At 35.9% G+C, this 14,527-nt stretch overlaps 2 protein-coding genes across 2 annotated transcripts; one reads left to right on the forward strand and one right to left on the reverse strand.

Annotated features, from left to right (window-relative positions):
* Window positions 1-316: 316 nt before the first annotated feature.
* LOC121264768 (protein FAR1-RELATED SEQUENCE 5-like) lies at window positions 317-2,682 on the reverse strand. The gene is made up of 3 exons (XM_041168067.1): window positions 697-2,682; window positions 472-615; window positions 317-385 (listed from the first exon to the last, which is right to left on the reverse strand). Exons 1-3 carry the CDS (start codon window positions 2,680-2,682, stop codon window positions 317-319), a joined length of 2,199 nt encoding a protein of 732 aa, XP_041024001.1.
* A 4,741-nt stretch (window positions 2,683-7,423) lies between these two features.
* LOC121265087 lies at window positions 7,424-13,075 on the forward strand. The gene is made up of 10 exons (XM_041168554.1): window positions 7,424-7,549; window positions 7,688-7,881; window positions 8,435-8,827; window positions 8,944-9,084; window positions 9,168-9,271; window positions 9,370-9,591; window positions 10,466-10,960; window positions 11,706-12,097; window positions 12,299-12,392; window positions 12,503-13,075. Exons 2-10 carry the CDS (start codon window positions 7,711-7,713, stop codon window positions 12,615-12,617), a joined length of 2,127 nt encoding a protein of 708 aa, XP_041024488.1. The 5' UTR covers window positions 7,424-7,549; window positions 7,688-7,710; the 3' UTR covers window positions 12,618-13,075.
* Window positions 13,076-14,527: the final 1,452 nt, after the last annotated feature.

Below are 14,527 nucleotides of genomic sequence, written 5' to 3' on the forward strand. Positions count from 1 at the left end.
ATAATCTCAACCCATAACCAATCAAACATTCACATTCAATCAAAACCACATAAATTGAGTACTTGGATAGAAACTCAAAATTACATATATAGCGTACTTGGATACAAAATGTGCAAAGCGTGGCCTCAAATACTATGCCACATATACAAAACGTACACTTTCACCACTAATACATCACATACTCCAATATACCAACACCAACACGCAAATTCCTACAAAATCACCCCTACCACACACAAATTCCAACAAACCCACAAACAACCCAAATTCCATCAACACTCAAGCTTAGTAAATATAATGGATCTTTAAAATCTTGCTACAAGAAACTGCTGGGTTGCGTTCCAAATTCCGTCTCCGGCTGCGTTCCATCCATTCCTAGTTGTATCTGTGAACATAATAGCAGACAAAGTAAGACCCACATAATAAAAACCACTAACTATACAAAAAAATGACCTCAAGAAGAAAGTGTACACTTTCTTGTGTCCCCATCACTGGATGTTGTCCACTTTCTTCATTGACTATTATGGGAGTTTGTACATTTTCTTGCATCCTCATTTCCAATAGGCCGAGTTGGTTTTCAGTGCTTTCCAATGGTTCGGTGTCCAATCTACGCCTCTGACAACATAAAAAATAATTAGAGTTCAGAAGTAAGTAGAAGTAACATTAGGTAATAATTTACAATAAATATGCTCCTACCACAGTGCAACTTTTTCCTTTATCTTTTCTCTTATTTGCAGTCTTAGTTTTAATTTTCTTCACTCTTTCCTCCATCGTGGACATCCTCCTCTTACACGGGGGTCTTCCCTTGCCTCTGACAACATGGGGACTTAGCACCTTCTTGGAACTTCCTTCTGTGAATGCATTCACGGTACTTCCTCCAACATTGGATACCGTGTTGGAGGGCTTCGATGTGCGCCAAACCTCATTCATCGCATACAAGTTTGAAATCATTTCCTCAGTATGCCCATCGCACGAAACTGCATTTGTTATTACCTCATTGAAAGTTCTCAAAATACGTTTATACCTAACAGTTTTAGGTCTCTGATCAACAGCGTCATAACTGGTCGGAAGAATAGTATAGGCCCGTTTTATGTCTTTCCGCCACCGGTCTAATATGTACTTCTCTGGCAACTCACGGACTTTCTTAGCTGAAAAGATTGCAAGAATATGTCTACATATTATCCCTCGCATCTCAAACAATCCACAAACACACTTCGCCTCACACTCAGCCTCATTAAAGTAAAGAGTATACGTAACCTCCTTGATAAAATCTTCAGCCTTTACTTGATCATCGACCGAGTAAATTGCGATTACTCCCTCCATTTTCTCGAAACGACAATGGCAATATATCATTCTCATTATCTCTTGTTGAACCTCCTTAAATTTTGCATTTGTGTATACATCTTGAAACTTCTTCTCAAGAACCAAGTGTGATATGCAAGGAATGGTGAAGTTAAATGAATTGAAGTCAGCTTGGTTTTCGTTCTCAACTTTTTTCTTGAGAGCATTGTCGAACTGATCAACAAACTCTTTAAGGTTTGTTATGGCATACACGTAGCCATCAAAGAAAGCATTCATGCTCTCACTGCGTTGAGTTGTACTCATTCCAGCCCAGAACGAGTTCTTTAAATATACTGGCACCCAAAACTCTTTTTCTACATATAAGCTTTGCAACCATGCATTTTCATGCAAGTTGAAAGTATCATTGAGGCTTTTCCAAGAATTCTCAAACTCCTCAATTGTAAGGGAGTCATATACACAAGATAGCAATTTACTTTTTAGGCCACATTTGTATTGACCATGTGAACCAAGTTTCTCAGGGACCTTTCGCAATATGTGCCACAAGCAATATCTATGCCGCGTGTTCGGGAAGACAATGGCGATCGCATTTTTCATTGCGCGATCTTGATCTGTAATAATAGCATTTGGCGCTTTTCCATCCATGCAATCAAGCCAAGTTTTAAATAACCAAATAAACGATTCTGTATCCTCACTTGAAATAAGGCCTGCACCCAAAAGGATTGACTGTCCATGATGGTTTACACCCACAAAAGGTGCAAATGGCATTCCATACCTATTTGTCAAGTATGTGGTATCGAATGTTACCACATCTCCAAAGTAGTTGTCTGCCCCTCTACTACGGGCGTCCGCCCAAAACACACTTTTCAGTCTATCATCATCATCTAATTCCATGAGGCTGAAAAAACCATCATTCTTGTTTTGCATCCTTCTAAAATACTCAAACAGCGCTTGAGCACCACCTTTACCAAGACGCAGGTGTCGTGCCTTGTCAATATAGTTACGACAATCTTTTTCTCCAAATGGTACGTTCTCATACCCACCCGCTTCAGTCACAAGAGCATGGAAACTCTTATTCATCCGTATGCCAGCCTCATCATTAGTATCCAACACCCTCCTAACAGACTCATTAACTTCTCTGTTGCATCTAAGAAACCTGGATTTTCTTGGACTGAGCCCATGATTGTGTGTGTTAACTACGGATGTCACACACAGCTTCCCATCCTTTAACATGACATTTATCCTTACTTTGCAGTCTGTCTTGCTTGTTGGCCGAGGCTTGGAGACGTTTGACGACCTATTCCGTGCCTTGCCACCCCGAGCACATCCCACAGTGACATATTTCACAGTCCCATCTTTCTCTCTTTTACTCCTTTGTGTCATTATCGGAAAACCACATTACTTTCTGTATTGTTTATAGTAATTCATTAACTCATCCTCCGACTCAAAGTGCATCCCTGGTTTTGGCTCCTCAGTGATATTACCCCCATCAGTGCCAGCCTCCTTGGTATCAACCGTATTACCCAAAGAGGCAGTAGATTGCGCTTCAACTTCTATCGAGTCTAATGTGGCCTCACTAATTTCTTCAACAGAGTTACTTTGCTGTACTTTATTTTCCTGTAAAATAAAAGAAAAGTATTATATGTAAAAATATGTTATGGATAATATAAAAGACAGTGCATGTGGAGAATCTAAGACATCACCTCACTGCCACATGGATATGGGTTGGTAGAAGTTGGAGGAATAAATGTTGGTAAAGCCGAACAAGAGCTAGCAGCGACACTAACGCTGGTTTGTACACTAGAACTGACAGCTACACTAGAGCTGACACTACTTGCGGAGCTAGACATGGGAGCGGAAGTAGAGATCCATGGGTGTTGCTATAGTTTAAAAAAAAAATATAAACATAAATAGTTAGACCAATATTCAAGTCTAACATTAACTACAATAAATACTCTAAAAAATGATCACCTGGTTGCTCCATTGATATGGGTAGGCAGTTGGAGGAGGTCCCATCATTGGTATGGAGGAACTATACAAGGCAGCAGTGCTTGACGCGGGAGCGGTACTACTCAAGATAGCAGTACTTGACGCGGTAGCTGAGGTAGTGTTCCATTGGTGTTGCTGCAGTTTTCCATAAAAAAATTAAAGATAAATAATGAGACGAAATATTCAAGTTCGGAAAATTAAAGCACACTGACTACAATAAATATTCGAAGACATTATCACCTGGTTGCTCCATAGATATGGGTAGGCAGTTGGAGAAGGTCCCATCATTGGTATGGAGGCACTTGACGTGGCAGCTACAGTAGAGCTCCATGGGTCTTGCTGCAGTTCTCCCAAAGATAATTAAAAATAAATAATTAGACCAAATATGAAAGTTCATAACATAAAACCCATAAACTACTTTACCATCCAAAGATTACCTGGTTGCTCTATGGATATGGACTGGCACTTGGAAGAGGCACAAAAGGTGGTAACCAAGCATGAGGCACTGGACCGTAGTAACTTGGCATGTAATTTGAATGTAGTGGTCTTGATATGTCCTAACATATAGCAACATAATGTTAATCAATCCAAGTGGACAATGACTACACATAAAATAAACACATGACAACTGAGGTTTACAATACCTGCGTTGATGGATTGGTGATAAGAGCTGTTATGCGGGATGCATCTTCTATTTCTTTCTCCATTTAACTCAACAATGAAACCAAGTGGGTCTTACTTTCAGTTCCTGTTTTACAAGTTCTATCACTATGAATGTTGTATCAATTATGGAGATCAGTACTATCAAGTTTGAAAATTAAAGAACAACCAATGATAATGTCAAATGTCAAATACTTCAAATGTAGTAAAAATTTAATGAATGGAATATTATGTAGAATATAATGTTTTACATTATAATGTACTTTGGCTAATACCCTCGTTATCTCTCCTTAAGAGTTGACACAATAATAATTCCTTTAAAAAAGTGGGCTTTCTTTCACTGTGACTTTTTGATTTTTTCTACATAATTTTTTCTACATAAACCATCAATGGGTATTAACACTAGATGCGTTTTTTCTACTGCACTTTATTTATCAAAAAAAAAAATTCCAGTTCTTTAAAAACAATGCTAAAATACAGGGGTTCTTACTTGAAGTTGGAGACACAATAATTGCATCACTCAAGGAAAGACTATAATCTCTTACCTTGTTTTATTTTTTTATCCCAAGTCAATGCTAAAAGCAATTAGGAGACACTGCAAGTTTCTTCAAGAGGAAAGATGATAAAGATTAGCTCATAAAGGAATCCAATGCTAAATTGTATTGTTGAAAATTTAATTGGTTTGTAACTTGGTTTGTAACTCTAGATAACAGTCCGGTTATTGAAATGGTTGGGTTTTTGCCTTGGATGGTTTGGGAATTTGCACAAGGAGGTTGTGTTTACCAACTCCCACTCCTTGATTTCGGTATCAACCTCGCTACATCTTCAGGCCTTAAATTTCAAGTGCCAATGAGTTTGGATTCAACTGTTTACATATAAAAACTTGCACCAAATGTCATTTTTTTATTAAGTGGCACTTAAAATTTAGTAGTCTTTCTTCAATTAAACGGCGATAGTAACTATAAAAAATTGTCAACTCTTTCAAAATGTCATTAACTTAAGTTGCAGCTCAATCTTAGAAAGAAAAACAACCAAAATGAGAAACAGAGTGAAAAGACTGGCCGCCCCCCAGCAAGGCTCGAAAGATGGTGTGGACCATATATAATATATCAAGAACAAGGTTATCTTGTGTTTCATGGTTTAGGGGCAATTTGTCTCGACAACAAGCCAATTGGGTTCCAATTTCAGTGAGAGCAAATTCTAAGTGCAGAGATGAACTTATCTACAACATGGGACTTAGCACATTTATTCTGTTTGTCTGAAAGAGCAATGCTAAATTTTTTAAAAACTCATAGAATAAATTTTCTCCAAATACAGGGGTTCAAAAAAATAAAACTCACAGAAAAAATGTCAACTACTGATAGATAGCAAAGCAAGATGAAATCTCAGCAAAGCAAGATGAAATCTCAGCAAAAGAAGATGAAATCTCGGCAACAAAAATTCGAAGCAAGATGAAAAAAAATCAAAAGAAGGGGTTCTTACTTTGACAATGAAATCTCGGCTTCTCTATTTTTTTCTCAGTTTCTCCCACTTGTTCTGTTCGAAATCTCGGCTTCTCTATGAAAAATTTTCAGTTCTGCCTTCCTCTTCGCATATTGGCTTCTTTTCCTTTCGTTTCTGTTCTTCCGCTTTCTTCTGTCCTGCTTTGCGTTTTGTTTTTTGTTTTTTTTTTTTGTTTTTAAATTAATTGCTGACGTGGCAAAATGCCACGTTAGCGGCGTCCGCGCGCAGGCACAACGCCGTGCCTGCCTGTAGCAGCACTCAATACATAATTTTTGTAATAGTCTCACAATCACTGTGATTTGACATTTACTTGTTAATTCGATGTAAAATGCCTCGAAAAAGAGACACAAGAAAACATTTAAAACCTCGTTTATTTTTATAATTTTTTTTCAATTTATTTTATCTAATCATTACAATATTTCTAAACTTTTATACAAAAAAAAAACAATTCAATATTTTTAAATTTTAAAATAAAAATAATATTAAAAAAATATATTCTAACAATATTTTATTCAACTTTTATTTTAATTTATCTCATCTGTAAAAATAAACAAGTCATTTACAACTCATCTCTATGCACTCATTCTTTTTTTTTTTTTTTGAATTTTATTTCAAATTTAAAATTTAAATTAGGAAAAAAAATATGTAGAGTGGATCTTACGATATTTATGAGTATTTAACAAGTTCACAGGATTAATAAAATAATAAAAATAATGTTAAATCCGTTTCACGCATATATCTTTACAAATAAGTCGTACAAAAGGAAGTATAGAAATCGACGTGAATTAATTAATTAATTTGAGTTACTCTATAATAAAAAGAGCTTTACTAATTAAAAAAAAAGGTTTTACAATATAATTAATACCATACTAAATCTATGTTAATTTAAACTTTATTTCATAATTGCTAAGTCATTTAAATCAGATGATATAAGACCTGGTTTTTAAATGGAATAATCAGGTTCGTGCCCCCACTCTATATAAAAAAAGAACTTTATTTCACAATCTTTTATAGACCATGCATTTCTTGTTTTTTTCATTCTAAATGCAAATTGAAATGTTAGATCCTAATTTATTCATATGATAAATATTAAAGACATTGTTTCTCTCTTTTCCTCGAAGCTCTCTATATTCTTAAAGGAAAATGATACGTAGCACATGATTTCGCATTTATTCCATCCATTACCATTTATTCTCGCATTTTCACTTATTTATTTAAGGGTAATGTTGGATACAGTCTCTAAATAAAAACTGTAATGTAAAAACAATTTTAGTTTTAAAATTTTTTAAAATTATAAAAATATCTCTTTTAAAATAATTTTTTTTATTTAATAAAAGACCTGTACATACAGTCTCTAAATAAAAATTGTAAATAAAATTTCTCTTTATTTAAACAACAAGACGTAAATGCAAAAAGACTCATGCATTCCCCTGTTTCCAATACATGCAATTTTGTATTTTCTTTTTCCATCTTCCAGTTTGTGTAAAACCAAATTGATATGACATATATAAAAAGAAAAATTTTATTCATAAGTCTTATATTTTTATTATTTAAAAATATATAAATTTATTCTTTTATTCTCATATTTAATGACATATAAAATATAAAACATGAAGATAAAAGAGTAAAAATATTCCACACTTCTGCTCAAAAGACTATTTGACATATTTTCAGTCGACGTAAGAAAAAAAGTGAAAATGAAATCATGATCCCAAATAATTTGAACTGAAATAATTGAATTATTTTTAGATTTAAAAAAAAGAAAATACTCTAATTACAAATGATTATTCAAAAATAATTTTATAAAATAATGTAACTTGATGTGGTTCGTCATATTATAAATTTATTTTTATTGTAAAATAGATATAACGGATCAGATGAAATTATATCAGTTTGTAAAATTATTTATGTGAATTTATTTATTTATTTTAGATGTAGCAGTAAAAAATAAAAAAAATAAAAAAACCCCGAAGCAGGCAATAAGAATTGAACAAAACGCAACGTTGATCTCCTCCCTGAAATTCTCGCCCACCCACCCGCTAGTCTGCTCGCTATTTGCTTCCAGATTTCCCGTCATGGCAGCCCTCTCCTCCATTTGGTACTCTCTCTCTCTCTCACACTACACATGGCCAAAACAAACGCAGTTACGCATGGTTATCTTCGATTTGCCAAATCGAATTTCAATTTCTTCTCTGCTTTGATCTGTCTCTTACTGGTTTAATTTAACATTAAACAGGAAGGCACAATCATGAGGTAAAAATGAGAAGAAAGTGTAGGATTTGGTGGCCAAAGCAGCTGTCATCAAGTGAACCTCTATCTTCCAGTTTCTTGTTCGGATGGTTTCTTTCTTCTTCTTCGGCTTCTCTTGACATTGTAGTAGCTTTCGCGAGCAGTGAAGTCCCTTCTTCACATAACCAGTCCGACCTCGAGGTATAGCACTCAAACGTTTGAATTATTCCCACGCATATAGAACACGTTACTCTCGATCACATGCAATTTGTTCTTTAGATTTATCAATTGGTTTTTATTTTTGTTCTAACATTGCGAAGTGTAACATAAAGAAACACTACCATCTTCGTATGCACCTACCACTGAGTGGCTTACGGTTTTAGCAAAGGGCGCCCTCCCTCGTGGTTGGGTTGTCATACGAAAAAACTTGTAGATCAGTGTTGGCCATAAATTGCCAGATTACGTTTAAGAGTGACTGCTCAATTTATCTTTCCAACACTCGGCGATGTAAAGCTGTTCAAGGTGCTGGTGCCACGCATTTCATTCTCGTTTTAATGAACATTAATGCCCTGCTTTGATATATGGGGGTTGTTTTACGTGAATTGATATTTAGGTATGTAACATCTCCAGACTGAAGGTTGCCTTTGTTCGGGGAACCATAGCCACTTCTTGAATCTTTTTATTTTTTAAGTTGGCTAGTTGAAACTTTTTGATCATGGCTAGTGAATTTACGGCCAGAAGTTCTTTTTATCAGGGGATCCTACGTGAAACAAACGCGAAGATGCCCAAGTTTCTACAGAAAAATTCAACACTCTCTATACTCGGCCAGCATGCTGTAGATCTTCACAGTACTGGCCTTTTGTTGAGCTCTGGAACTACAGAAGATCAAAGGAATTCCTCAACTTGTGGCAATGCTTGTCTGCTGAACAATAGAGGGACATTTAGACAAGACTATGGACGATGGACTCGTGGGTGCCACAAACTTGATGGATCACTAGAGCAATGTACACAAGCTTCTATCGGAAACTGTAATTGGATCCTGCTGGCATATTACTCTCAGGAACAGTTCGGTGAAGAAATTTATTGGATTCCTAAATTACATCACATTCACTGGAATGGACAAGTAGTGTTTCAGTCTGATATCCACGTATGTAAGTCATAACGGCTTCTACTGTATGCTTTCAACCCCTCCTCGCCTTTCTTGTCACTGAATCTTAGTTGTTGGTTGTGATTCATCTCCTCTCTTTTCTTTGAACGATATAGGTAATATTCTATGAAATTCCCTCATATGGTGGTCACCATTTCTCACTGCATTGTTGGGATTCATCTGAGCAAGTGAAAGCTCCTTTGAAGAAACCCAAGTGGGTTGACGAGCTTCACCAAAAGCAGCCATTAGTTGATTTGGTAAAAAGATCTCAAGATTTCTTTTTGTGCATTTAGATCTTTTGCCTAGTTATCAATATTCATTTTCTATTCTTTATGTACAGGATACAGTAATTCTGGCAATTAACAGTGCTGCTGCCGCTAAAATATTTTTCGAAAGACTTGTTGCTCCTGGGAGATCCCTTGCTCGGTTTTCCATTGTTTGCATGTATTCACTTCACGACTCTAATCCTGCATCCCAACTTCTTTCTTCTTCCATCCCACTTTGGTCTGCAATATTTGATGACCTATGTTGTGGCTTTTCAGGTTTATTACCTTCATGTGGCAAGTAATTGCAATATCCATGGCTTCACTGTCAACTTTGTTTTATGCCATTCTTCAGCTTCTCCATAGCCTATTGAGCTATGGATCGCAATCATGGATTTATGTTACATCAGCAAAGATATTCGGGTCTACATGGATAATTACACGAATCCGCTGTTGTCAGATCTTGTATTGGCCAATCTTCCTTCAAGAAACTGGCCTGAGGTAAGATAAGGTTTTGGGACGAATATTTGGGAAATGTTGATTTGTACGTTAGGTTTACTCGAGTCGGTCATAAAAAACTTATAAATATGAACTTAATGTTATGTTTACAACCATTTTGATTATCAATTGATTTCTGCATTTCAATCTACCATCTGCTTAATTGTACAAGGCCAAATGTAAGTCAAATAGAAGATGAGATAAATATAGACAAGGTTAAGACTATATATGGTTTTTATACTCAAGTTAAGCATCAGCTTCAACCTGGATGGGAAAAGCGGGGCCAAAGAGGAAAGAATCTCTAAGTTTTACTAATATACTTAAATTCAATTAACCCTGAGGGGTAGCTCAGCTGGTCCGGCTTTGGGTTTGCTCCCCAATGGTCACTAGTTCGAGTCCCCTTAGGGCCATTGGAAGTTTACCTGGTCGTTAACTTCAGGGTTCCATGGGATTAGTCTAGGTGCGCGCAAGCTGGCCTGGATATCCACGGTTATAGAAACAAAAAAAAAAAAAAAAAAAAAAAAAAAAAAAAAAAAAAAAAGAAAGAAGAAAAGAAAAAAAAGATGGTAGATTGAAATGTATCCCGCCTTGGGTTGATAATGGCCCAATATACTGACCAGGTTGTTATTTTAATCCTATGAGATCTTGAAGGAAATTTCTATGTTTTTCCTTCTTAATCCGGCTAACATTTTTTCTTTTTCTAATTAGGTGTTCCTCTTGTATGCACCATATGTACTTGGGCTAGACCTTTTTGCATTTTTAGATAAAATTTCTCATTTACTTAAAAATCAAGCTTATATTTTTCTTGTTTGTATTCATTGTTTGCAGTAGGTTCCTTTGTTTCTCAACTCATTAATTGGGGTTTTTAATTTGTAAGGTCTCTGTCATCCGTTGAATATGCGGAGAAAGCTGCATTACATAAGCATTCCATCTGGTCAAGTATAGCTCTTGATGTTCTCTTGGGAAACTTTATTGGTTTGGCACTGTTATACAATGCTGAATCTGCTTGCTTGTGGATTATGAACTTTGCCAATGACATTACGAACAAGTTGTTGCGGTTAGGTTGCGTTTGGTTAATGGGAGTCCCTGCAGGTTTCAAGTTAAACACAGAACTGGCAGGAGTTCTTGGCATGATTTCTCTCAATGCAATCCAAATATGGTCTACCCTCTGGGGCTTTGTGGGTTTCCTTTCCATTTATATCATTAAAGGACTTGCAATATCCGGAATTCTTTTTGGGATGACGATTCCTGCTGCTTTGATCATAGACATACTTTTACTATCAGCTTTGCATGTGTCGTCACTTCATTGGTTGCTCTCACTAATATATTCGACGCAGATACAGGCATTAGCAGCTTTATGGCGCCTTTTCAGGTAGCACCTTGTGACTCCATTTTCTTCGTTTCGTTTTTCCAACTTTCAAAAGGTTCAAAACTCCACCAGGCTATTGTAACAGGCATGAACTTCTATTAAATCAATTAGAAGCGTTAAAAAGACCAAAAAAGAAAAAAAAAAGGTTGGCTATTAAGTTTACTTGCAGATGAGGGTAAAAAGTCTTGGTCATTAAGTTAAAAAGAGGATTTTCTCCTCGTGATGAATTTAAAAATGCTTGAGTTCTAATATGGAAGTGCTAGAGAGGGTTGGTCATTGCTATATGAGAATAATTTTGATCCTGCACATCTCTGGTCATTCACATTTTGACAAGAGTGCTAACTTTAAGCGGTAATATTGTCCCAAAAGATGCAATTTTTGTTTCATATATCATTCAAGTGATCAACAAAGAGTGGATGTCCAGTTGCTATATGTTGTGTTCTGGATTAGGCCTGCTTTGATACATTCCAAGAGAAATGCCTTTAAGGGATTTACCATGAGTTTTTAATGAAAGAACAATACACTTACAACTTAGAAAGTTAAGAGGGTAACTATCGAAGGTACTGGTATTGTGCACTTGGCTACATTTCAATAGTCTTTGGAGGCCGAAATATCTTTTCTTTGCTTCATTGGTAGATCTAGAAGTCAAATGTTCACGAATTTTTCTAAATTCATCACCTCATATTTCAGTAGATGAATTGTTTTTTCCTTGTTCAAGTTGTTCATGCTATTGCTGATTCTTTTGCAGGGGTCGAAAGTGGAACCCTCTTCGTCAGAGATTAGATAGCTACGACTACACTGTGAAGCAGCATGTTGTTGGATCTCTTCTGTTTACACTGCTCTTACTTCTATTACCAACAACTTCTGTTTTCTACATCTTCTTTAGTATTGTGAACACAACCATTAGCTTTATCTGTATATTGATTGAAGTCATTATCTCTGTTATTTATGCTACACCTTCTATCAAAATTTTCCTTTGGTTGGTGAGGCAAAGAAGATTTCCGTCTGGGATATGGTTTGAAATTGTATCTTGTCAGAGTAATCTAATTGATTCTTCATCTGAGAATCTTCAGAGGAATCAAAGTGGAGAGAAATCTAGCATTCTGGTTTCACTTCTCCACAGCAACTTCTTAAGTATAGGTGAGGCCTTTGGCTATATTGTTTATGATACATATGCTAAAGAAACATACTTGCAGGCACGCCACATACACATACATGTATACAAGTTTATATTTTATGATTTTATCTCCCTCAGATATTTTTTTGAAATATTGTGTCTCCCTCACACTGCTATGAATGTGGTGTCTTTTGTGCTAATTATAACTGGATAATATATTTCAGGAGAACTGATCTTGCCTCATTACGTAAACATATTTTGTGGGGTTTCTGGGTCTTTTGTAGCGAAAGCAATTCATGGTGTCCTGACTGGGAAAGGGTACGTCTCCTATGTCTATGTAGTATTCTTCCCACTGATCTGTCATTTCATAGCTATGAAGATTCGAACTTAGTTCCACTCTCTCTCTTGCACATTTATATTTCTTCCAGGGTTGCGTATAAATTGGGTACTGCTCTTCCTTCGCCGTTGCCATGGATGTTCATCCCCTACAAAGAGTATTGGTATCTCTGCTATGATTCAATTCTTGCGTGCAGCAGAACATGACTGCCTTGTGTGCCATTTTGGCAAACCTTAAGCAATGAACATGCATCAGAAAGTGCACATATGGTTCCAAACAATTCAATTTTATTCTCTTCATCCGGACTTTACCAAGAAAGATTACTATTTTTGGGGCGAACAGGTTGATAGCAGAACTTCACCGACGAATTCCTCTTAATTTGATTTAAATTCTTCTCCTCTTAATTTTTGCTGCACTGTGAATTTTGTGGGCTCGCAGGTTTGTCCATTCTTGATTTAATTCTTGGCTTGTTATAGGAATGAGTGAGTCGGAGAATATTGGATATTTTCTAGGTTGATTACGCATTTGTTGGAGCGTTTTTTTACTTATTTAGGATGTATACTTGACTGTTATAATACATTTAGGTTCCCTTCTCTAACATTTATCACATATGGTACTTGTAACCAAAACGTATTGCTGCGATTGCTTCTTCATAGTTGCATCATACCATGACTCCATAACCAAGCAACTGCAAAGATTTATAAATGATTGAACGACAATAGAGTGTTCACCTCCCCTCTTCTCGTTTAAATTTGTTAGCAAAAAGGTGAAGGGGAAAAAAGCCTAGAATTTGGCACCCTTTATTTTGGCTGGCGTGATCTTAATTAATAATCTTCTATATCCTTGGAGAGTCCCTCATAGAGACTTGAAAGCATGACTTTTCATCTACCAAGCCATGTAAAAGCAAGACTCTTGTCACAAAGCCAATACCCGTAGTGGTCACAGCTTATTTATTTGGTCCACCAAATTCGTTTACATTTTTACCTTTCAGGAACATTCGGCCTAGTCTAGTCATTCCAAACATTTCGAGGGAATAAATGGCTAGAAATGGCTATTTCTATGGAGTTCCTCGAACTGTTCTCACATTTAGAAGAATCCACCTAATAAGATAAAACCCTATCTTATCTATAGATCATGTGGCTGCACCATAGGTGTTGGGTAAGGTAAACTTGATCCACATGTCGTATGCTTTTTTTTTTTATATATAAATATATATGTATAATGCTGGTAATACGTGCATTTTCATGTATCTATCAGGCTATATAATCATGCAAATATATTTTGCCAAAAGGACTCCACTCTAAATTTTAATTACTCAAAACTTCATTGAGTGTTGTGGTTCATGAACTATACTTACTTTAACTTGAAAAACGAAAGAAAAAGAAAATAAAACTCCTTTTTTTAATCAACATTCACAGAATCATTGAATACAAAGAAAAAAAATCATAGATCACGAGAGGAAACGCTAACCCAGCCAACTGTACCTAATTCAAATGGTTGAGATGGCCGGCAAGGCAATTTCTTTCTCTATCTCTCTGTTTCTCTCTTCGTATGTTTCCAAGATTACAAAAGGAAGCCTGTAGATAACAACAAATAACTTAGTTCACGGGAATGGAATAGACTAAGTTGAAAGGACTCTTACATTGCTCAGCTGCCTTTAATGAAGATAAATCAGAAAGGATACTGAGAAATGAATGTATGATTTCTCTTTATATCTTCTCTCTCTGTAGTAAGGTGTGTATAGAGAGGGGCATTGGAAACTTTATAGGACATGTGAAGGCACATGTGAAGCAGTCTCACATATAACTTTCAAGCTACCCATGTCACATGGTTTCTGTTTTGTTTTAAAAGAAACATGACCGATTTAGCCTTCCTCGATATAAAATACATGATAGTTTGTTTGATCTCTCTCTCTCTCTCTCTCTCTCTCTCTCTCTCTCTCTCTCTCTCACCTATTAGTAGTGAGACTAACATGATAACAATTAACAAACCAAGGAGACTATAATATATGTTCAATGGGATTGCAAAATTACTAAATCAACAAAAACCAGCACATGCACCAATCGAAAGAATTCCTCAAATGGATTTTCTTCCATGCATGTTCATATTTCCTTTT

The sequence above is a fragment of the Juglans microcarpa x Juglans regia genome, chromosome 5D, assembly GCF_004785595.1.
Source record: "Juglans microcarpa x Juglans regia isolate MS1-56 chromosome 5D, Jm3101_v1.0, whole genome shotgun sequence".
Lineage (NCBI taxonomy): Eukaryota > Viridiplantae > Streptophyta > Magnoliopsida > Fagales > Juglandaceae > Juglans > Juglans microcarpa x Juglans regia.